The sequence below is a fragment of the Phaenicophaeus curvirostris genome, chromosome 1 (genome assembly GCF_032191515.1).
Source record: "Phaenicophaeus curvirostris isolate KB17595 chromosome 1, BPBGC_Pcur_1.0, whole genome shotgun sequence".
Classification (NCBI taxonomy): Eukaryota; Metazoa; Chordata; class Aves; order Cuculiformes; family Cuculidae; genus Phaenicophaeus; species Phaenicophaeus curvirostris.
The window spans coordinates 128,586,224-128,610,526 of NC_091392.1; the positions used below are offsets into that span (position 1 = coordinate 128,586,224).

Genomic DNA, 24,303 nt, shown 5'->3' on the forward strand with positions numbered 1-24,303 from the left:
GGAGAAGAATCTTTAAAGTCACAGAATAAGGCTGTGTGAGCAGACAGGCAGTAGGCTACCTGGGTTACCCGGTGAGCTAGATCTAGCTTACACACCAATTCTGAACATCACAGTTTCATAAAACCCTTGACATCCCACTATGTAAACTGCATACTAAGGCTGGATTGGAGAACTGCAATAAAAGTGTGAAGCCCTTTTGGAATACCTGGAGAAGTGTGCATAACAAAATACTGAATAACAGAAATATTTACTCCATTTTTCACTTCGAATGGTTATAACACATGAACCTGTAAAACACTTGATCCCATTTAAAATAAATGCACCTGGAAAGACTAATGTGATTAATGCCTTTTAAGGCCTTTTGAAGAAAGTCTATAACATTTTGAACAAAAATGAGTTGGCAAACAAACATCAGAATACACATACATGTATGTGTGTCTAATTTACATGCTTAAAAATTATACATCCTTTGATCACCATTTATAACACCTGTCTGAAAAGCTTGGAAACATTATGTTGTGTATTGATTTAAGTGACCAATCTATACCTACCTCCCACTGAAGAAGGTCAGTTCAGCAGAAGCAGCACATGCTACTAAATCTTAGAGAGAACCTGCATTGCTTTTCTGGTACTGAAACCTACCCTTCATATACACTGGTCTAATCTTAAGGTTGATACATTACGTAAATTCAGCTGAAATACTACAAAGGTCCAAGCGCTACCCTTTGCTCAACCAGTTTACAGAAAAGCAAAGAAAAAGATGACAGAATGGAGGACATAATCCACATTTCAGGTTCAGAGTGATTCTGAAAGGCTTGTCTATAGCTTAAGGATATGATTTAGTAGTAGACAGGAACCATTGGACTTGATAATCTCAAAGTTCTTTTCCAACCTAGTGATTCTATAATTCAGTGTCAAATACAGTCCCTAGTCTTATTTTAGGAAGCTTACAAACTGACCCATCTAAACTAAACTGAGCAGACTATTTTACTGATTATATTATTACTACTAAGTTTCAGCATTGTTGCATTCAATACCTCTAACTACAGTAATAATAGTTAACCGTTACTAGCACTATGAAGGAACGCTGATAATAGTGTAAGTAAATATAGCTTATTTGACTTCTGGTATTCACTATTAGGTGCTCTGGCTTATTAAGCCTCTGAAAGGTTTTGCAGCAAAGGAATACTAATTGCCCTGAAAAGCCTCTGCTGACTGAAACATGCCTACATTTAGACAGTACGCATACATCACTTTGCAGATGAGCCAAATTTATCCATTTCACATGAAGGAAAAGAAAAAACTCAGCAACCACTGACTGGCTGTACTTTTATTCTTGAAGCAATGACTAAGTACACTGAAAAAAAAAATGTGGAAGTTAAAAGCTGTTACCTCACTCAGAAACCAATTCTGTACCATTCAAGGTATCTGGCCCATGTGGCTTCTCTGCTATATGCTACTGTCCCTGATACGTACAGTTAATGTGATTATTTTGGAAATCAAGTTTTGAAAATTCATGGGTCACAGTCTTGCAAAGACTTATGTAAGGTATATTACCAAACAGCCTGTAGGATTTTGACTATTCACAGTATTTAAAGCATGTGTGGCTCTATGAAGAACTAGCACATAAATACGTTAGCAACACACACAGGAAAGGAAGCTATCCAAACAGTTCAAAATACATTTAAGAAATGTTCATTTGAAAAGCTTTATCACCTTATTTTTTAAGTACTCATTAATGGTAGCATAATTAAGCAACCAAAAATTTATAGATGACATATTCCCTATCTTAAACCAAACAAATTTAAATATTTAAATAACCTGAAGTGAAAGAATATCAAAATGAGACTAGACAACAGGTACTTTGAGGAGCTGCATTACTAACATTTTGTTCCTCCCTAAGGAGAGACATTCATGTCTAGGCTTCTTGGAGGACCTCATCCTACAAAATTTGACACAAGGCTTAAACATAGAAAAAAGTTCTTAAAAGATAGATAAGATTATGTCATTCAGGGAGTTACTTAGTTCAGCTATAATTTTACTTCCTGACTCTATATGATTAAAAGAATTTCTCAAGCATGGATTTTTAAGTAATCAAAAGAATTAGCGTTCATAAAAATCAACAAACATGTGACTAGAGATATTGATATTCAATACCAAGCACGTGCCATGGAGAAAAAGCATGTTGCTGCCTTTATTCAGATGGTGCTTCTCCTACAGTATCTAGTACATTGCATCAGGGTTTTATGGTGATATATGAAGCAGCATATTAAGATACGATACTGCATGTCCTGTGATTGATGCTTGTTTTCCATTTGTGTAAGAAGAAGGGTATAACGCCTGAAGATAAAAGCATGCCTGACTTCTGCTAGGAATAGTGAAATCAATTGCATTCTCTACTCATAGCCAATATTTACATTTTATAAAAATAATCTAGCAGTAGGAAAGAAATGGTCATCTGATCCTCACCAATTCATAATTATATTCACACAATTTAGATTATCACAACAGCAACACCAAAAAAAATAAAAAAAAGCTGCCAAACACATCCCAAGCTAGTACCTCTTCTGAATAAAGTGGTATGGTTTGACTTGCATAAGTATGATTATATTCTGCAGTATTTGAGTGTTTAGGATAGATCTTTCAATAATCTTGATTCCAGCAAAAAAACCACAGAACACTAAACAACCACCAGAGAGGCAACAGAAGCTCATGAAACAATTACAAGACAGTAAAGCATTTGTTTTTTTAATGAGTCACTTAAAATGTAGCTTCTCTAAAAGCAGGAAATTCATTTTTTTCAAAGTTACTGCTTAGTTTTAGGCGAAGACAGAGCCTCTGGTAAATAATGATGGAACAGCACGCCTGAGTTTTCATAATGCCTTTATTTACTGGTAAATTAATTAGAATTTTTCCAACACATACATGTTACAGATTACTTAAGAAATATCTAGAACGAACTGCTACAACTCAATTTTATATTTCATGAAAGCAGAATATTATTTACTAACCAGCTAAGTGCAGCAGAACACTTAGCAGAAGGAAGACCTATGTACCTCACATATCCACTTCAAAGAAGATGCCCACACTGTCTCCTAGTTAAGGAAAAACAGAAGGAAGAACTAGATTGAACCACTCTGGAAGGAAATATCAGGAAATGACTAGCAAGTCTGTGTAATGATGAAAAGCCTTTTTTTTTTTCTTTTTTTAAATGCAAGCAGATTGACATAACGTCTCAAATTTCTTTATCTCTGTTTTCCATAAAGGCTTGCAACAACTTTTTTGTCTGTTCAGATGTTATGAGTAAATCTTTGCATTACCCATTCTATTTACCTGGTTTAAATGAAGTGTAATTTAAGGGAATGATAAATGGCAAGAATTTCTCACCCAACCATTGGATAAATGTGTAAGCTAAATGAGTGACTCATCTGTATCCACATGCTCACAGACTGGGGTCCCCCTTTGAACTGCGCCAGCTCCCAGAAGAAGGCTTGAGAGACACCAAAGGGTTCCCCCTCTGCAGGTGGAAGAAACTCTCCAGACTGCAGTAAGTTTACAGAATCACAGGATGGCTGGGGCTGGAAGGCACCTCTCAACCAATCTTGAATGTCCCTCATCCCTGGAGCTATTCTGAATAGCCTTAAGAGAGATTAAAAACCTGATAGGACAAGATTTGGAGCAACCTGCTGTAGCTGACTCTCCTTTGAGCAGTTATTAGGAGACACACCTGAATTCTGAATTACAATGTATGCATTTCGTATTCTCCAGAAACTTGAGATCTACCAATTTATGGCACTGCATCCCCTCTACTTTCCACAAAAGTTACAAAGATGAATATTAGCCTTGCAGGTCAGTCCCTCCCAGAGTGATTCAGTGCAGGATTAAAGTTAATGCGCTCTCGGTCCTCTCTGCTTAAATGGAAGAAGTGACTTCCTTAGACTCCCAAAGAAGCCTAAGGGTTGCCATATCTCTGGACTGAAGTTAGCTTTGTGCAAATTCTCCCTGAATCCTCTCTTACGTTATGCTGAAGGCTGGCTTGACATATGATATGGCTTTTCAAAAACATTGGGAATGAGCACTTTCTTTAACCCAAGGTTATAACATTAGCATTTTAAAATTCTGACAACCCTAAAATACTACCCTGAAAACAACACTTGAAGGAAATGAACCTACTCAGTAATTTCTGCTAACTACTAGACTGATGATAGTGGTTATCATTGAAACTTCCATTGTTCCAAATGGGGTTTTCATATTTAGTCACAATTTTCTCCAAGCAAAAAAGTAAATGTGTGGTCCTAAGAATTTGTACCATGGTGTAATGAGAAGGATCTGGAATAAAAAGCAGTTTTCTAGTACTATAAACACAGCTATTCTGGCTTTTCACAGTAAACTAGTATTATTGTACCATTTTTTTTTATATAATCTGGCCTTCATTTCATCCTATTGTAGCACTAATCTATAATTTTACAATTTGTCAGTATTGTTTAATCCCAATCCTCGATGTAATACAGAACCTAAAGTTGGTAAATGGCTATAATTTTTTTCTGATCCTGAAAAGTCAGTAATAGTCATTTCAGTTTTATACCCCAATCCTTCTCAACTTGATATTTTTGCCTCTTAGGTCTGGAAACCATGAAACAATTTTGGAATAAAATAAAGCCATTCATAAATAGCATAATATCGCATTGGGTAGATACTGGCATTATTTGATTACTTCTTATATCATGACCTTGACATACAGAACACAAGTGATAATAAAGTGAAAAAGTAGGATGGCAACCTGTACTACCTTTATGGTTTCTTTTAAGATACTGCTGACCCCATGAATGCAGAGGTCAGTAGGACGCTTATAATCACACTGCATTACTTAATTCTTCGTTATTACTAATGTAATGCTCCTTCCCTGGACAACTCATAACTCAAGAGCAAGTAGAACTTATTGGAAAACACCAGCTTTGGGGGCTTATTTGTTTGATTTGTTGTTCTTTTCTTGGGGGTGGTGTTTGTTTTAAGCGTGCATTAATGTCAATCTTCAGTATCACTCCGACTTTGAGTATCAAAATAGTCCCAGTGTAACTGGCTAAGCATCAAGCTTTAATTTTGAAATCTCTCCTTCTGCAACCAATACAATCTATTGTTTACTTCCACATTTTAAATTTTGCTGGCTATTTTTTTTCTTATCAACAATCTGACAGGCATTTTTTTAATCTGTAAAACAAGACCTGCTATGAATCAAATTCAGACTTGTAAAGCAGGTTCCTGAGTCTAAAACTCTTCAGGTGGAATTCAGTTGCAGACTGAGACATGTAAATTCAGATATCTGCACGTCAGTTGGGTGTTCAAATTTCTACTTCAACAAGCACAGCTGAACAGATCTAAGTTGACCAGTCACTCAAGACATGAAACAAAGGCATATAATAGTGTTTCAGAGTCCCTAAGTATGTACAATACTCACATGGTATTGGTATTAATGACAGAGGATTTAGAGATGTATACTTCCCAGAGGAAAAGCCAGAGATAAAGCATAGCACGCCAAGTTTCACCAATGGCAGCAGGAGGTTATATTTAGGTAAATAAAGTGCACCTTTCATCCCCAAAGAAGCAGGAAGTGAATCTCCTTCTATTGCTTAACTACATTTCTATTGACTATACTGGAAGTTTATATGCTTGTACAGGTGCATACATATATAACTTGTATTTTCACCATGTCGTCTTTCCAGGTCTACAAGCATTTGAAAAGCAAATCAAATAAAAGCACATATTCAGCTGAAGCAGGTATGGGAAATGCAGGATAATCACATTTGGATTTTCCAGTTGTGGGTAAAGTCAGTTGGAGTGTGGATTATTTTGTTTCTTTTAATTTGAAGAACAAATGTTGATCTCTTTTTAATAAGTACCTCTCCTTGCCTCCACAACCTTTCAAAGACAAACAAGAGCTGAACTGCTGCAAGGACTCAGTACCTTTGATAGCTGCCTGTCTGGTCCCATTAAACTGCACGGGCTGAATTTTCTTAAGTAATTCCTAACTCAGTCTTCACTCACTGCTGGTAGTTCATCTTCTTCCTCACCCCTTTGACTAAGCACATAGACCTGGAAGACTTTGTTGGTGAAGACCAAAGTAAAGAAGGCACTAAGCACCTCAGACTTATCTGGCTCTGCTGTCAATAAATTGCCTGTCACACTCAGCAATGGGCCCACATTTTGCTTATTCAGTGTTTCAACTACCAGAGAGCAGTAGAATCTCCTTTCTCCTCAAGCAGCACTAAGGCTCACAAATATCCAAACATCATTTTGATTTCTTTCAGATCTTTAATGAGAATATTTTTGTGTTGTTCTCCAGGGAAGGGATGACAAGTTTGAATAGGAAGTGCCACCTGTATTTTTCTAGTCTCAGTTCTTTGGCTACTTCTTCCAGCATAGAACAGTATTATGGAGAGAAAAATAATTATTTTTCCCTCTTTAAGAATTCTGTGGCATTTAAAAAAATACATCTTTTTTCTCTTTAATTTTTTTTCTCAGGAGATATTTTGTTGACATTATGCTCTTATCAAAGCAAAATTCTAGGGCAATCTTGTAACAGGGAAAGCTCTATAGGTGCAGGTCGTTACTATTTTCTTGTCCTCATTTTTTTCTAATGTTTTAACATTACAATAGAGCAGGACTGTTGTTTCATGATGATTTTTTGATCACTTAATCTCACTGTTGACTCTTTTCTTATCAGCCTGATGGATGCTCTACAGAATCCTAAATCAATGGCCTTCCCTAAGCCTTTCCATTTAGCTATTTTTTTAAAAGCTTTTTTTCCCGTATGTTGATCTGTATTTCAGTGGACACCTTCATTTCTTCTCAAAGTCTCTACATTCAGGTTTTCAGAGAAAGAAAGGCTTTTCTTCTCTAGGATTATACAGACAGTGCATTCTTTGGGCAATAAAGGAAAAATTCTTCTCTCAAGAAAATTACCCTTTTCCTCTGCCAAGCATTTAAAACAGAAATCCTTTTAGAGATTTTCTCTTTACAGAGTAGCATTAAGGATTAAAATTCAATCCAAACTGCTTTAAAAAAAAAGACAGCAGGCAAGATTCATACCTCAAAAAGAAACTGTTGCAGAGGTTAGAGAGACAGGAAGGCTGCCTCTACACAAGTTGCATGGTAAGTTAACTTTCTTGGTAAGTGGAACATACATGAGGAAATAAAGGAACCTGCACCCAAAGATGACTTCCATTATTACTAATTGATGAAAAAGGAACAGCAGCGAAGTCTTCATAAAAATAGCATTTCTACAGATCAAATTTCAGCTTTGGAGCCAATTTGAGAAATATAGCTTGTAGATTTATTTTGAGTAGTTTCTGCAGCATCTAAAGACCCATGAATATATCAGTATATTTTCTCTTACATCTCAAAAAGAAAAAAAAATGTCTAAACATCACACAAGTTTCAGGAAGATTAAAAAAGGTATTCTAATAAAAATTGCCTGTACACATTGCCTGTAACACATTGAGCTAGGGAATAAAAGACATCATGCAGAATTTAGGTTCATGGTGAAAGTTTGCTCAAATGTGGCATACAAATACTTCTTGGGCAAAGGGGAAGACAAAACAGTGTCTTGATCTCACCAAATTTATTGTCCCAAAGACTGCAAATGATATGCAGGGAGAGGGGATTAAAAAAAAGCAAAATGAAGAGCTGATGGACATGAAATATATAGGCTAAAGAGACTAGGAAAAGGCAGAAAAATGCAGGCTAAAAACAGACTGGAAAAGGACAGTGGGATAAGGCACCGAGGCTCAGAAGTTAGCATTAAAGCCAGCATAACAAAGAAGCAAACGAATCTGTGAACATTTAAAATTTTACTGAAAGCAAAGGAACAGTGAGAATTCAGAAATAGCTGCAAATTCACTAAACCCACATATGAGTATCATTCCACAGAGTTCTGGTATGTATGGGGGATGAAGGCAACAGGTTACTAGCTACACCATCTCAAATACTAGAAGCTGACAGCTGTGTGACAACTGTGTGGGTATCCATATGGTTTATGTGATGAATTCTTTATTTAAAAAGTAAGTTTATCACAGTGCATGTATAAGCAAGACTGTATTTGAGGGGAAAAGTAGCATTCTTTTATTAGAACTACTGGTGCATGCAAAAAACCTGAAGCCCTTCTCCAGGTCTAAAATAGAAACGTATCTCCAAAGCTAAGTTTAAACTGAGAACAAGTATATTCTGCATTTAAAAAAGACTCGATAAATCTACAGAAAACCTCAAATAGTCCCTAAGGTAGAGTCTATCTCCTGTAGCATTAGCCAGGTGAGAATTACATATTCAATGTGCACTGTCAAGGCTTTCCCCACAGCTCGTAAAAGCAAGGGAGGGAGGGATGACTTGGCCAGAAGATTACAGATTTCATCAATTTCCAGATGCTTTTTGGATGTTGGACTCTCCCTTTCTATAAACTAGGGAATGTGGTTATGCAAGACCTAGGCACTGAAACAGTGGGCGAGATCAATTCCACCCTAGTTAGTTGACTTTGAAACTCTTCTGCTTTTATGTTTTACTTTTTCACATACGTGCAAACTTCTGTGTGCGCATGTGTTTTTAAGGTACCTTTCAGAAACACTGCTCAACTACTAGCAACTTCAGAAATACTACCTTCTCTGTATCAGTGTTCTTTGAGTTCCATTGCTACACTAATATCACTACTGTCCACTAGATTGTTTGTAATACACATGCTAGAAACACAAAGTATTCCCAACTGTGTTACTGAAGAATCTCTCCATTGCCAATGTAACAGTGCAGCATCAATTCTCACATCCCACAAAGCAATCTGGCATAGCTAGCAGCAAGACCAGAATTTCTGAAGCTCATCCTTCTTCCTTAATCTGCACATCAGAGAATAAAGTACGTGTTCTCTGGCGAGTGTCTTCATGTAGCTATAAATACCTCTGATGTGAGATTTGCATTTCCTTTTCCTGCTATAATGGAAGGTACTACCTGAGATCAACAAAAACCTTAAATAACTTGCAAAGAAGGCCCCATTAGAAGCAGCTCCTTTCCTTATGCTAAGCTTCCAAGAGAATGTTTCAGATAAGATCACTGAGTAAGAGCACAAGGATTTGCATGAGAAGCTGTAATAAGAGAAATACAAATTTAGAATGTATGTTATATGTTGATCTCCTAGAACTGTATTTCTCTCCATTCCAAGGCATGATGAAGATACATTTAAAGAGATATGAAAGAAAAAGTAACAATCAGAAAATTTTGAGAATTCTGTATGGAATATGGTTTCAAATATTTTGTTTAGTAAAATTTCTCATTAATATTTAATAATGGTATTGTTACTTCAGATTCAATTAGGGGGATACAAAACATTTAAAATTACTTCAAAAATTCAGATCTAAAACTGTACAAGTAAGCTTGGAGCTTCACTGTAGTACTTAGTCTAAGCTAGATACAGATATGAAAAAAACAATGATGTTTCTTCAGAGGAAGATTGCCTTCTGTCCTTTGTAAACTGCTAGAGTAGCAAACCTTCTGCTGTTACAGAGCGTAAACAATAGCTTCAGCAGCAGTTTGTTGAGCCGTGTTTGTGTTCAAATGTACTAAACCTGACTTGGTTTCATAATAACACGATTCCGGATGTGACACTCCTTTTTTTTTTTAAATGACATTACAACAGAAGATTAAATAGCCAAAGCTCTGGGTGTGATGAGTAATATAAAAGAACATTAACACATGAATCATTAGGTACTCTAATTCTAGTTAAAATCCTCATTAAAAAAAAACCCTCAACCCAACTCCTCACACAGGTTTCATTCAGGTAGTACAGTGAATAGTCAACTACTGCCATCTCTTCAAAAAAGAAAGGTGGCCTTGCAGAATGTTAATTGTTAACCTACCCTAATCTAAAAATCAAGAGGAAAATCACCAAACAAATCCATGGACAAATGATCCTTGGACCTAATTATTCCTTTACTTTTGCTGCAAAGAATAAATTTGGAGAAAGAGAATAATCTATGCCTTCACAATTTGATTCCTAGCCAGATATTTTCAGAAAAGGCATGTTGTCCTGTTGAGAATTCTGAGACTTGTTTACTGTGGAACTAGAGATATCAAAATTAAACAGACGCTTCATTTTAACTTTTTTCTTTTAGTAGCTCAAAATGGTAAGAGATTGTCTTCCTCCACACAAATATGTTAAGGAAAACAGCACAAGATGCTTGAGCAACAAGAATTTTTCAGAAAGTTCCTGAAAAATTATCTTCAGATGAAGAGACGAGTGAAAGCTGAGAAAATGTAATCACAAGCCCTCACTTCTGAAGTTTTCATTCAGATTTTTGTTAAAGATTTGTATGCTTCAGCTGAATACTTTGATAAAACAACAGAACTACTGCCATTCTTATTTCATATTGAGGCACAAGTGTTCAATTTTCCTCATGATCATATAAAAAGGATCAGCAAAACAGTGTGCTCACTAGCACATGTAAAAAATCTGCTAAGAGCAAACAGAAGGAAAGGACTAGTATGAGTTTCTAAAACTGGCCAGAAGAGATCACATGCTGTAATTCATTAACTAAATAAATGTGTACATACACACTTGTGCCTGGCTTGGTACAAGTGTGTATGTGAAATTCAGAGGATGTTGGTCAAGCAACAGAAGCTAATCTTCAGTAATACACACACACACACACTTTTGTTTTTCTTCCCCCAGACTTGCTAGAATCTATGGAATAGATGTTGTCTGGCCTCTCTTAAGCCTTCCTAAAGGTCACCACTGAAGTTACCACAGATGCGTTTTTGTCTCCCAAATACTTTTAAATCCTTAGCACTACAGCAACATTTATTCCAGTAGAAGCACAAAAGACACAGCTAGAGCTGGTTCAGAGCCCAGGCTCCAATTCCATCAGCTACTACGCTGCATACATTTCTTAGCACCATTTTTCACTACCTGACGAACTTTTTATTTTGGGGGGTGTGGTGAGTGAAGTATGCACCACTTGGATGATTTTTTTGCAGAAACAGTCACCGGAGATTCGATACTGCAGAAGCAGCAGCTAGTAAGCTTTACTCTGCAGATGGCATTGCTTGTAACATATTTCAGTGCATAAACATTGCATTACTCTATCTCTGTTGGAAATGTTAATTGATTTCAAGAAGATAGCTTGCCTCCTGGTCAAGATGTGCATTGTCAAAATAAGAGGTAGGTGTAACCAGCGAAACAAGTTTTTTTGGCCCTACAGAATTTCATCTTTCCACACCTCACTGCATGAGTACATTCAGAAATGTCACCTACCTCTGTTTTTATACCTAAAACCTCACAATTTGAGGAAAAAAAAAAGGCCAAAGCAACCTTGCTCAGCCAAAGTTAAGTCTAAGAAAACCGCTTCGCAATTAATTTTCAGCATACTGGAATCAGTGGTTATCTTCTGTTATTAGAACTGTATGTAGAAATACTTCATAACACACATTGGTGAAAAACTTCAATATCATAAAGACAGTTTGTGGACTGAAGGACTAGGAGGTACAGCAGCACCCAAACTAAGCTGTGTCTCTCAAAGGATTTTATGGTCAACTGATACTCAGTTGTTTAATACGGGCACAATTCTAAACTACAAACTGAAAACAGAATAACAACAAATCTTTCAGAGAACATAAGCATTTGTGAATCTTGTTTCTGCTGAAGTATTTAACAGATCAGGACAAGTATGAATAGGATACTGGGGGAGGCATTGAGAGAGTATGCACACATGCATGCAGAAGTGCAAGAAGAAACTTTACAACAAGGTTTTAAGAATATTTTTTATTGATTAAAAAAAAGCTGTACCCAGGATGTTGCTCCAATTGTAAAACTGAGGAAGAAACAGAAGATGTTTATCAAAGTTTTTAAGGTGCAAGCAACTATAAACTGAAGAGCAATGTTGGTATCTGTTTCCAACAAAGAGTTAGCTTTGCTATCAGGATCAAATTCTCACTTTGCTGTGCATCTGGAAAAATTAAAATAGAAGTCCATAAAGCAGGTGGTTTTTTCATAACGTGCAGAGTTAAGCCATTTTGTTGTAAGGAGTTAGGATTTAAAAGAACTTGCATAAGACTGGTCTAATTTACAAGTGTAAGCTAGCATAATTCAGGATAATATAGTAAAAATTCAGATACTTCGTAAATGCAGAGAGTGTTTTGGTTTCCTTATTAAACTAGGAGAAGCCTAAATAGGTAACCTTTAGAACAGGACACACTAGCAAGCAAATGAACTAAATCCAAAGCAAGCAGCAGACTCATTGAGCTTTATTGTCCAGGTACAGTTAAATACAGCAGTATAGAAGCATGTGTTCTGGAGAGTTACAGAACAGTAATGTGTAAGGTATAGAGGGCACAAAGACAACTTCCAGTTCTGTGCAAACCTGTAACAGTTGCTATAAGTAGAAAAAACACTGGGTGCTATGCAGTCTTAATAAAACAGCCTCAGTCTGGCTTCCTATTGTTTCCAAAATTTCTTGATCGTCATACTCTGATGCCAGTCTTGCCTAGTCCCTGAGGCTTTTTGCGGAGATCAAACACCACCTTTAGCACAATTAAGTTCTCTGCATGAAATTTTATAACGTCGTAAGTGGAAACTACTTTTCTTTTTCATCCCATTTATCGTTGCTCAGGCTTTGAATGAGAAGTAAGTACTGCTATACTTGACCAGTTATATCTTTCTATTCTTTCTGAATAGAAGTTCCTGAAAGTTTTCCAGATTTTTAGAAGGGCATTTCTAAAGTTAATATTTTAAAAACAACATTGTAATCATCACTGATGAAAAAGTAAGCGTGCCAAGAACGCCCATAGCTTTTAGATAAAGAGAAATGCTGGGAAGGTTTTTACTATTGTTATCAATGTTTCACCTACACTGTCAAGTGTTCCTTTTCCAGGACTCCTGGCCTTAAAAAAAAAAAAAAAAGGCTTTAAACTGATGAAAACAATTAAGAAAATAAATTTATATAATTGAAATATTCAAGATACTTTAGTGTAGTAACATTTTAGATCAACTCTGTTTCTGCAAATGATTTTGAAGGCCAGCTGGGTGATCCAGATCCATTTTTTCATTCAATAATATGCATGAAAGATTATCTCAAAAACTGAACTATCCTTTTTTTTTTTCCACTGGCCGTCATTTAAATACATAGTGTCCAGAGATGACTGATCAACCTAGTGCTGTTACAGCTGCCCACATGTCCTACAAGAATTCAAGTAGTCCACAAGAATCTCTTGCAGGAAAACAGAGTCTAAAATTCAGAAATACAACTTTCTTGTATCAATTATGTGTCACAGTAATTTGCAATGTGATGACGAGACTAAACTGCATCAAGTATTCAAGCAAGTTCATGCTACTACAGATGTAGTTCTATAATTAGCCATATGTTGTTCCCTCTCCCATATATTGATTTGCATTAACTATAAATTCCCTAGCCTGCATCACTGATTTCTTAATGATGCAAACCCCTACATCAGGTCTCAAATTCTCACTATTTCCATTTATTCTGCTGCTGCTTTTAAGAAATACTGTAGTCAGGTTCTTAAACTTTAACTCTCAGCATAACATTTTCAACTTTTTGCACAAAATAATTTGTATCAATAGCCTTGTTTTGTGTGCTCATCACATCTACACTTGTAAATGAAATCTTACTTTTAAGTGCACTAGAATGAGATACAACACTACAAGCTGTTTGCCATTAAGAGCCATTAGGAGCAGCCACAGAACACACTGTTGCAGGTCTGAATATGATTCCCGTATTAATACAAGTGTAATGATATATAATCCATTTGCAGATGGGAGTATGCAGCAACTACTAAGGAGCATGTTAATTATTTGGCAATATTCCAAGGAAAAACTGTTATTTGCAGTATAAGCAGTAACCTTTCACTTTGTTTAACTAGCCCCAGAGCAAGAATTCATGCAACGTATTTTGCAAAAAGGCTATTGGAAAGGCATGCAGTTTATTTAAGAAACAAAGGAAAAAGTGCTACAGATGTCTGGTTAATCTAGAGCCACTAGCATGACGAACTGCAAGAAACTGCGTGACTAAAAAAACCTGAGATACTATGACTGCAACAAATTACTTAACTTAGACTTAATTTAAATTGAAATCCATCAGTAATACATTCCACATATCCTTCCCAAGGTAAAATGAATCACTCTTGCTATTTTTAACTCAGGCTCCTGTGCCTCCCTCTATTACCTGCATTACCAGAGTATGAATGTGCACCTGTTTCTCTTGCTTTGTTTCAAAGATCTTCTGCAGCATCAAGTCTCTATCCCAGCTTTGTTCTGCATGAAATTCTATTACCCAAAGTCACCATGGCTTCCATCCCATTTATAGTGCTAAGAGTAACACCCTTACATTGTACTGCTTTAAATTCCACACACCTGAAAAAAAAAAAATAATCTCCATATCCCCTTCCACACCAAGTTAGTTTCTCCCCTCTGAAAGCACGCTCTCTTCTTTCCCCTGCACCTTCCATTTCTAAATTAGCCTTTGCAAGAGGAAGGAAGGACACCGATTTTGAATACTGAATACCACCCCCATTTGAGCACGGTTCATAACATGACAAGCACAAAGAAGGAGGTAAGGGTATACAGTATCATACAAGGGACCTTTCAGACAGTACACTGAATTATCATAAACAACCCAAAGGGAAACAACACAACTGCAGACATCAAAGCAGCACCATTCCATTGGTCTGACCAACGTGAATAATGAAAATCATTAAATTTAATGTAGTTATTTTCATACTTGCTTTGTACAACTTTGCCATGTCCTCTAAAAGAAATCATTATATGTGGCTGGAAAAGACAGCAAGGGTTCATAAAGAAAATAATATTAAAACTCCTTGAAACTGAGCATACCTTACCAATCTATAACAGAAGTAGTGGACAAAAGACAACATAACGCAGCAAAAGCAATCAAAAAGAGACCTGGAACTACTTTACTTTATCCTCTTATCCTACATAACCTTAAAAGTGTGAAAAACAAATGTTTACTTCAGTTAATCCCACGACTCAGACCTCTAGGAAATGGAGACAACACTAAACAGAGCTATTTTTTATATTTTTTTTTAATTTCTCCTGAAGTGGGTAAATAATTTTAGAGTTGGATAGTTTCCTCAAAGTTAGTGCTTTAATGGTTTTTATTAAGAAATACCTTATGATATAACTCAAAAAATGCAGAAAGTGACATGGGAATAAGACTTTGAGGGAAAGAAATAACAGGCAGAAACTTTGTGATACAGAGAATACTACAGCCTACGGGAAGCAGAGAGACAGAATAGTCAGCTGTCCTCTCAACCTGTGGGATCTCAGCAACTTAGTTTCTACCCTCCATTCTGCACAACTATTTGATCTTTGGAGCAATAACAGTACACATATGAATTTTCCACTTTAATATATTACAAGACTTCATTGATATCAATGACATTTTTAAAAGTATTAATATAATGCTAATCTGATTGTTTCCTCCATCACAGCGAACCGAGAGGACTATGGAAGAGGTTCAGGTTCAGGTATAGACAAACGCCACAACACATCAATGACAAATAAAGCTTTCAAAACTTTCAATACCACATTAGCAACTATCCTGCATAGCAAGCAGTTCTAGATGTTCATTGTATGTCATTTATATATATTGTATAGTAAAGTGATAACTGAAGCGAATTAGAACTAATCAAGCTCATCTCATACTGCAGTACTTAAGGGAGCACTACAGAAACAGAGTATGCAAGTCCATGAAAGAAACGCTGTAACACATAATATTTCAAACCAGACTTACCTGGATGGAATTTGAAATATTATGCATTGCCTGATGGTGAAATTGATACAATCATGATTTTCAGCACTATAGCTTGCCTAATAGCTCTATTTCCTCACATAATACTCAAGACAGATCTCAACTCTGACTACTATGAACATTGGCTACTAGTACACTATTTGCTTCAGAAGCTCAATACAGGTCTCATGTTCACTGTACGTATTTCGCACAAGTTTCAGCACAAAAAAACCATCAAGGAGCTGATGCTTTACCCTAAAGAACAACAGCATTAAGTGCAATTATCCTCCACAGGTAAGCTACCACAACCGAAAGAAAATGGTAAACTGCACAAAGATTTGCCCTCAGCCATGACTAAAAATAAAAATCTTGCCACAGAGCCAGAACACAATCGATTACCAGTGAAAATTAGCAATGTGGCTTTTAATTACATTAAAAAAAAAAATCAAAGAAAAAGTTCAGCAAAAAATCTAAGGGCATAAGCAAAGAGAGGCAGCAATGAGATACTAATAGCAACGATGAGAAAGAATATGTAACATCCTAAACATAAAACAGTAAGATCTGGCACTGTACTTTTTACCTGGTTTTAGATGAAGGATAATTATGAAGGATAATTATATATAAAAATGCATACGGACAGAATACACAATATATCACAACATACACAAGAAATATCAGTTAATACTTTAAACAGAACGTAAGGGCAAGTAATAGACTTAAAGGACAGATGGCTTTAGGCACCGGATAAGATAATAAAAAAATACATTGCTGGCATAATTTGTGCTAGAATATTCTGGCAATAATGACTTTCCTGTAGCACTGTACCAATTAGAGTCTGTGAATACTCTGGAGAGTATCACAATGTGCCTGCCCAGTTCTTAGTACATTGTTTACCTCTAACAAAGTCACTTTTATGATACTGAGCTAGGTGAACTCATCTGACTCAAAATCATTTCTACGTGTATATCAGGGTATGCATATATATAGATTGGAAAAAGTCTATGCATTACTCAGCTTTCAGCTTTACTTTGAAATGATGAAACTGAGTATTAAAATGGTCCTAACAATTCAAAATTTGCTGGAAGATTCTAATTTTGAAAATCAATTGTATATGAAGAAACATAAATATTTAAAATATGCTTTGCCTGAATTGAATCACTTGCCATACAATGCTTAATGCTCTGCTTTATTTTCTATTGCTTACCCATTGCAGTCTACTATAACTTTTAACAGTACTACTTTCAGATTTACATACAGATCAGTCATTAAAAAGTTGAAGAGCAAAATTGTACCTAGTATCTATCTCTATCAAAAGCAGAAAGAAATACCTCTCCTAACTCACAGTACTACAACAGGTTTCATTAAATACAAATGCCAAGAACTAGAAACTTCTGAATGAGTACAGCTAAAGCTAGTATTCTAGGGTTCAAATAACAGTGATAGTTTATTCTCTAGATGAGTAGAAAAGTCTGATGTAAGCTCATACTATCTCCATCATGAAAAATGATTATAACATTGAGGGGAAAAAACACAGACAGCAATCTGTGCTCAGTTTGGGAACTCTGATTTACTCATCATTTCATTTCTCAGCCATCCAAACAGGAACTACTGTCAAATCAGTCAAATCCAAAAGAAAGAGTTGTATCCATTTCAGTACAGAAGATAATACCAGAAAAAAAGTTGAACTACAATGAAGACTGTATTGTTCAGTCCAAGCACTTGCTTTAATGCATGGAGAACTAAAGAACCTTTAAAACCAGATCTAAAGCAAAAATGTTAGAAAACAACATACTTAAGATAAACACAACTTTTACAAACAAGTACGCTTAACTTTCAATTTCGACACTAACGAGAAACTCATCAACATAAAAAGAAAGTTTAGCAGATTTCCAGTCAGAGCAGTTTAAGACATTGTTAACATCAGCAGATATAGGAGTTGGAAAAGGGATTTAACATCTACCAGGCACATTCAGAACTCCATGTTTATGATAACATCAGGGAGGTCCTGAATTTTGTGGGAGTATTAAGCACCAGCATGACCAGATCCCAGCTGCCAGCACACAAAATTCAAGTGTCAAAGGAAACAAACAGGAAGAACTAGAAGTCAGTGCACATTTATAGAAATATGCATTACCTGAACTACCCATCATCCAAGATGACGAAATCACTCCCTAAAATTACATAAAATGTGGTGAGATTGCTTGTATGACTGGAGCACTGTCATGAATAGACTCAGGATATTTTGAGGAGGATGAGCTACGAAGGCAAGGAGAATCTTGCAAAGGAAAGGGGGATTTGAATGCACAGACATTTGCTCTGAAATAGGTAAGTCAATTTTTGTATGAGGGTTAGAAGACAGAACACCCCAGATGACATAAGGGTGGACATCTGCTTCAAAGCACCTGATCAAGAGAGCAAAACAGACAAAGACTTATTAAGAGAAGCCTTACAATAAAGTCCAGTTTTCACAGAGCACTCTGAGCACTACAACATCTGCTGCAAGGGCAATACAGCATGATGGAAGCTATCAGGAGATTTTTGGAAGATGCAAAAGGCAATTTCTTGACACACCTGGCCAATGAACCAATAGGAATGCAAAGGCTGATGATAAACTAAGAGGCAATGACAATGTGCAGTCACCCTGATCAGAAGACCATTGTACATCGAGGAGTTGGTGATCCACATCAGAGCTAACCTGAGGAAGCTCAGGCCTGTGGCACAAAGCCCTTGGCCACAGGGAACGCTCAGCCAGCTCATTGTACCAGAGGAGCCTGCAGGCAGCTCCCACTCAGCAGCCACAATTTTATCACTTGCATGGCCTTGCCTTTAATCTAATAGAACAGCAAGTTTGCACATCAACATCCATTCTGTTCGACAATAGAAATGATTGAGTTTTCTTGTAACAAAATCCGATAATAGCATGAATAATGAAAATAGGGTAACCTCTTCTAACGGACACGGTCTGCACAGTATGTTGCACCGTAATCAGAGGCTCATTTGATGCCACATAACTCAAGGTTCCCAGCATCTAAAGAGATGCAAGATTATTTGCACCCTTTTTACTTTATTAAAGCTAACAGTATAAAGAAATAGCACTTTAAATGACATATTACAGAGTCTGAGTGCCTTTCTTACTGGGATTAGAACAGACCAGTATCTCCTGATGCAAACCACCATGATATAGTGGAATTTAAGATCTAGAAAGAATTAAGAAAGAAGGACAGCAGAATTACAATCCTGGACCTACACTAGATCAGATTTCACCTTGTTCAAGGATCTACTTAGAGGAAGCCCTAAAGAGTAAAGGGGTCTAGGAGAGTTGGTTGTTCTACAAGGATGACTTTCTCAAAGCACAGGAACAGCTCATTCCAACATGAAGAGAGCTGGGAAAAGTTTCTCAAGCTGGCCAGCACTGCTAAACAGGGAATTCCTGACTGAGCGCAAAATACAAATAAACAGTGCAAAGAGTGCAGAAGTGGAGTGGAACAAAAAAACATTGATTTCAAAGGGAAAAACCATGGAAACTATGACACTGCTGATCAGTAGTGGATCTAGTGATAGACTAAATGGAAAAGCCTGATATTCTCAAATGAAATCTAATGATTCTGTTACATAGGTATATCCATTACGTTGTCTAATGAGTAAACTATACCTTTCTTAAGAGGTCAGTAAATATTTCTTTCAGATAGTCTGACACACACACAAAACTCATCAGAAGACAATTCAAGAGTATTATTGAAGGCTCAAACAAGACAAAATTAAATATGAAGCTAAGAGGAAATTGCCTGGAAGTATTAAACCTAAAGTAAAGGGGTTATTCTTCAGTATTCATCAACACACTGAAGTGGCCAAGTGATTCTGTAAATAACATTTCTTTTTGTCTGTTTTTAATAAGGGAATTCAGTTGTGTTTATCTTTTAACAAAAAGGTCTAAAAATTTCTTCTACTACAAAGAACAACCAAAACCAGATACATATCAAAACCAAAAGACTAGAAAAGGCATCTTGTTAGGCAGGAGATTTACTGATAACAACAACTGGCATTAAATTTCTAAATCTGTAAACTGTATCCCCTCACGCTCCAAGGACTCTGGTAACATAGCACACTGCAAGAGAAAGGGTAAATCTAAAAGAATTCATGCATTTCTACCGTGCATTTAGATTTGCATCACCATGTACCTTCCTGCGCACCTAGCTAACCCATAACATCCCCATACATTTACAGATACAGGTACATCAGCATCTTCCCTTTTACATATTTTCAGCATTTTTTTCCTGCAAGTTTTTGCCAGCTCCCCACACCAGCAGGTCTAAAAGTGGAAAACGATCAGCTACCATACTTCGTTATTTATACAATGACCAACCTTAGGTGTCTGGGTGTTTCACGCCTATTTCTTAAGATACAGTCTATTCCTTATTTACCAGATAATAAACGAAATCCTGCTCTGAAGAAAAAATTACTTTTGTTAGTCTTGTATCCTTACCCTTCTCAAACATTCAACTGAACATCAACAAAATCCTGGTTAGAGAAAACAAATGGGAACTAAAGCAGAAGTTAGAATCACTGCTTTCAAAGCATTAGTACAGCTATGGCTTGACTGCGTGTTAGCATGAGTCCTTCCTAGCCTGCCTCTGTGGTGAGCTCTGCCTTATTCTAACAAATAAAGCCTTGTTCCAGTGTTGTCATCTTGTCCACCTAGACACAGTCTCATCTAAGGATGTATTCACCTCATTTCTATAAACACCTCCTACTCATAGCTACAGTTCTCAATGTTACCCCCTGTATGCACAGTTTATTATCTCACAGTATATCATACTGACTTTTAGCTTAATTCTTCCCTCGAGGCTACTTTCTTTGGTGTGTCTGTCTTTGGACACCACCTACGGCTTTCCAAGAGCCCTTTTCTATTATTCTGTTGATTCAATGTCACAATGTTGTCCTATTAGTTTTTTATCTGATGTCAGAGTTGTCCTAATACTTGTGCCTAAGTTTCTATTAGCAAAGGATAACTCTGCAGGAAGCTGCAAGCTCACATTGCAAAGTAAAGAGGATAGTGGTTTTGTTTAAAGGGCAACTATTTGACAAGTCTTAAACATAAGCAAAGATTCTTTTCCTCAGCTGTGTTCTCTGACACTGCTGAACTGTTCTAGTGGCTTTTCTTTTCAGAAAACATAGCTGAGATTCAGTAAACAAGCCAAGATAGCCTACTTTAATGGTTTGTTAATATAAAAACGTATTTCTAGTATTTTCAAACACAACATACTCCAGTTTACTTCCTTATGAAAACTGCTCTCATAAAAAGAAAAAAAAAAGAAAGAAGCTTTTCAGAACATCAGATCTGCTTTATCTCAACGTTATTTGTATTAGCCTCACATCAGGAAAAAACCCAGATAAACAAGTCCTCTTCATGCACAAACCACAATTAGCAATAAAGGATGATAAAAACATGCTGTATAATAACGTAAATACAGTCATTCTAGAGGATCTACTTTAGCTTTTCTGATAATGTTTCCTTGGCAAATAAAAAAAGCACATAATAATGATAAGGTATTTGTTCCTTACATCATTCTCTCCTATTTGAATGCATACACTCCCCCCACCTCCAATGAAATGCACTGGAGCAAAAAGCTACATATTTAGCAAAACACTAGTGGATTATATGATGGAAAATTGTTGCAAGTGGGGAGGGCAGGTCCCCATTTCACACAAGATCTACCTCTCGCCAATACAATGGAGATACAATGACTTAAAAATGGCCAAGAATGTGATCCTGCCATTATTTATAATAAATACTACTATTTATAAAAATTAATACAAATAACTTCTATGTTCAGCTTCTTACACATAATTGCTAGCTTTGCACAAAAAGAAAAGCAGTACATACCGAGGGAACATGACCAAGGTTGGCCGGGTATACACTATACACGCATCAAAAACACTGCAATGTTAATAGGCTGTAGGAAGAAGCACCTTTTTCTGCTAAAAGAAAGCCTTGCCTTTCTAGTCATCTAGTATACCATAAGGTCTTCTCAAAGGAACTGAGACAACAGATTATTCTGCCTCTATGCCATACTCTTGGCGTACTGAACTCTTCTGAGTGAGGACATGACTGCAGACATGCAGAGGTTAAATTTCACTCAGCAACGCAGGAAATCCAAGAAACTTGAGTCTTGGTGAGGTTACCTTCCGTAAAGAAGAAAGCTACCTCTAACTTTCATCCTGAAATATTATCCTAAAACATTCAATTTATCAAAGCCATTACATTGTTTTAGTCTCCCCCAAACCCAACAAGGCTTCGCCTTGACATAGGATCTTTTCAAGTCCTATTTTTAATTCCTTTTTTAAGACAATATAATAGTCTAAGCCACTCCAAATACAGCTACCTGTCCCCTGCAAAAGTCCTGCATATATGCTAAAAGCCAACCCAGGAATGCAGATCCTCTGCAGAGTGTTAACTTTTTCTAAAGTTATGAACTACATACAAAAACTTAACGTATTCTTGGATCACTGCAAATGAATCATTTATGATTCTGAACGGTTTTGCCTCAGAGAAGTAGAAGTCATTTTGATATATGACTATACTGCAGCTCCAAAGACAGCAAAGTAGTTCATGTCAGAGTTCGCAATTGACAAGCAGCAAGTTCAGATACATCCAGCTTCCACAGTAGTTAAAATAGTGTTGACAGACTTCATTTTTGTCTGAAACAAGAGTTTTTTCTTTTCTTTTCTACTTCTTCCTCTTCCAAATCAAAATCAACAAGCACAAAAGTCAGTGCTTTCTTATTGCAGTTTGATTGTCGAACAGCCGAAGAAATTCCACATGGATCCCACTCCCTGCTCCCTAAAGACAGGTAAGTGCTTATACAGTAGAATTTTGCAATTAAATCAGCATTCCAATTGAGACTGCTTGAGCATAAACTGCATTGCAAAACAATGTTTTTTTCTTTTTAAAAAATGCTTAGTTGAGATTAATGAAACACTAGTAATACCAAATATATTTCAGGCAAATGCCAAATGTCAAAAAAAAAAAATATGGAAGTTTGGTACTAGAAAAAAACCGAATAACTGACTGCAAGGAAAAGCACAGCTGAGTTGTCATTTCTCATGCAACATCTCATGTAACATCTCGGTTCTCATCAGAAATCATGGATTCACCCAAATACCAATATTTCTCTCTGACTTAAAGAACTTGACTTACCTTGTGTCTGCATTTAAGTACAACACCATAGGCTCCTGAAAGAAAAAGAGATAAACAATCTCAAAACACAAAAAGCAGCAATATAAAACAGTCTTTAGTCACCTCCACACTATAGAAATAATACTGTTCCTAGTATTGTTATCCAGAACTTGCACATACAGGTACTGCACTAAGTTTCTGTGCACTGAAACCATTTCATAAAAATTGCTTGAAAGTAAATACCTTTTAAAATGCTGCAATTATTTTTCTAAATACACTCGCAGACATGTTTGATAACTTGCATCTCCCCAGTATCACTAAAGAGAATTTAATATAGTAAACTTTTAAAAAAAAAAAAGAACACAGATGAAAACCCCTCAAAACTCAAAAAACCTGTCCCATTTCATTTCCTTTTCTTTTGCCTTCCAGCTGAGAATGGAATTAGAAGGAGCTGTAGAGAACAAACTGGTTTTTCTTAAGATCTGCATGCAAGACATGGTTTGCATACAAAAAATTACTACCATAAAGAGGACTAATAAAATTCCAATTCATTTTTTATTAGGATACTACTTACCTTCACCTACAACCCCAAGGATCTCAAATTTATTCATCACATTACCAATGTTAGGAATCTTCATCAAGACAAATTTCTCTTACAGGGAGAGCCACAAAACATGGCACAATGGGGAGCGTCCAAAGATTTTTCAAAAGGCAACTGTGAAAAGGCTCTTGGAAAAACAAGGAATTCCAACTTGATGAGCCAGACTTCTCACACTCTGAATTTCTAGGCAATGAGTAGCTTCCTGGGGAAAGATGAGAAAATAATGTAATTAGTACTTTGTTTTATTTCAGTGAGATAGTGTGGTGGTAAACATACAAATCACACCACTATACAATTGTATCAGGCAATTAGTTTACTTCTACATTCCGGATCAAGAGACCTCAGCAACACGTATAATGGATGGAATCTACTGAGAACGCGTATCTGACAAAACACTTGATCTTGTAATCCCATACTTAGGATGCCTTTAACAATAATAACTAACTTAAAAGTTATTTTCTGTACAACAGAAGCAAACAAAAATGTCAACAGGAATTACCTCAGTGAGGAAAAAGACAACTATAATTACTTATGACCTCAGTTTGGTGTAAGTTGACAGCTAGGTATAAAAACAAATTGTGTTTACTCAACTTATTAGTTGTCCACTGTAACAACAAAAAGGATAAGGTAGAAAGAACATTGAACAGTACAAAAATACTATTCCACTACTATTTTCTGTGATTGTTAAAAAAAAAATGAAAGAAATTATTTGATGGCCTGACTAGCAATCA

At 36.3% G+C, this 24,303-nt stretch overlaps 1 protein-coding gene across 2 annotated transcripts in view; it reads right to left on the reverse strand.

Annotated features, from left to right (window-relative positions):
• CDKL5 (cyclin dependent kinase like 5) overlaps nt 1–23,774 on the reverse strand; it is an 82,642-nt gene extending 58,868 nt beyond the window's left edge. For both annotated transcript variants that reach the window (XM_069874407.1, XM_069874397.1), the window contains exons 1-2: nt 23,546–23,774; nt 22,993–23,027 (exon numbers count right to left, since the gene is read on the reverse strand). In XM_069874407.1, coding sequence (XP_069730508.1) covers nt 22,993–23,027; nt 23,546–23,609 — 99 coding nt within the window. In that variant the 5' untranslated portion in view covers nt 23,610–23,774. The remainder of the gene's footprint in view (nt 1–22,992; nt 23,028–23,545) is intronic.
• Between the last annotated feature and the right edge of the window lie 529 nt (nt 23,775–24,303).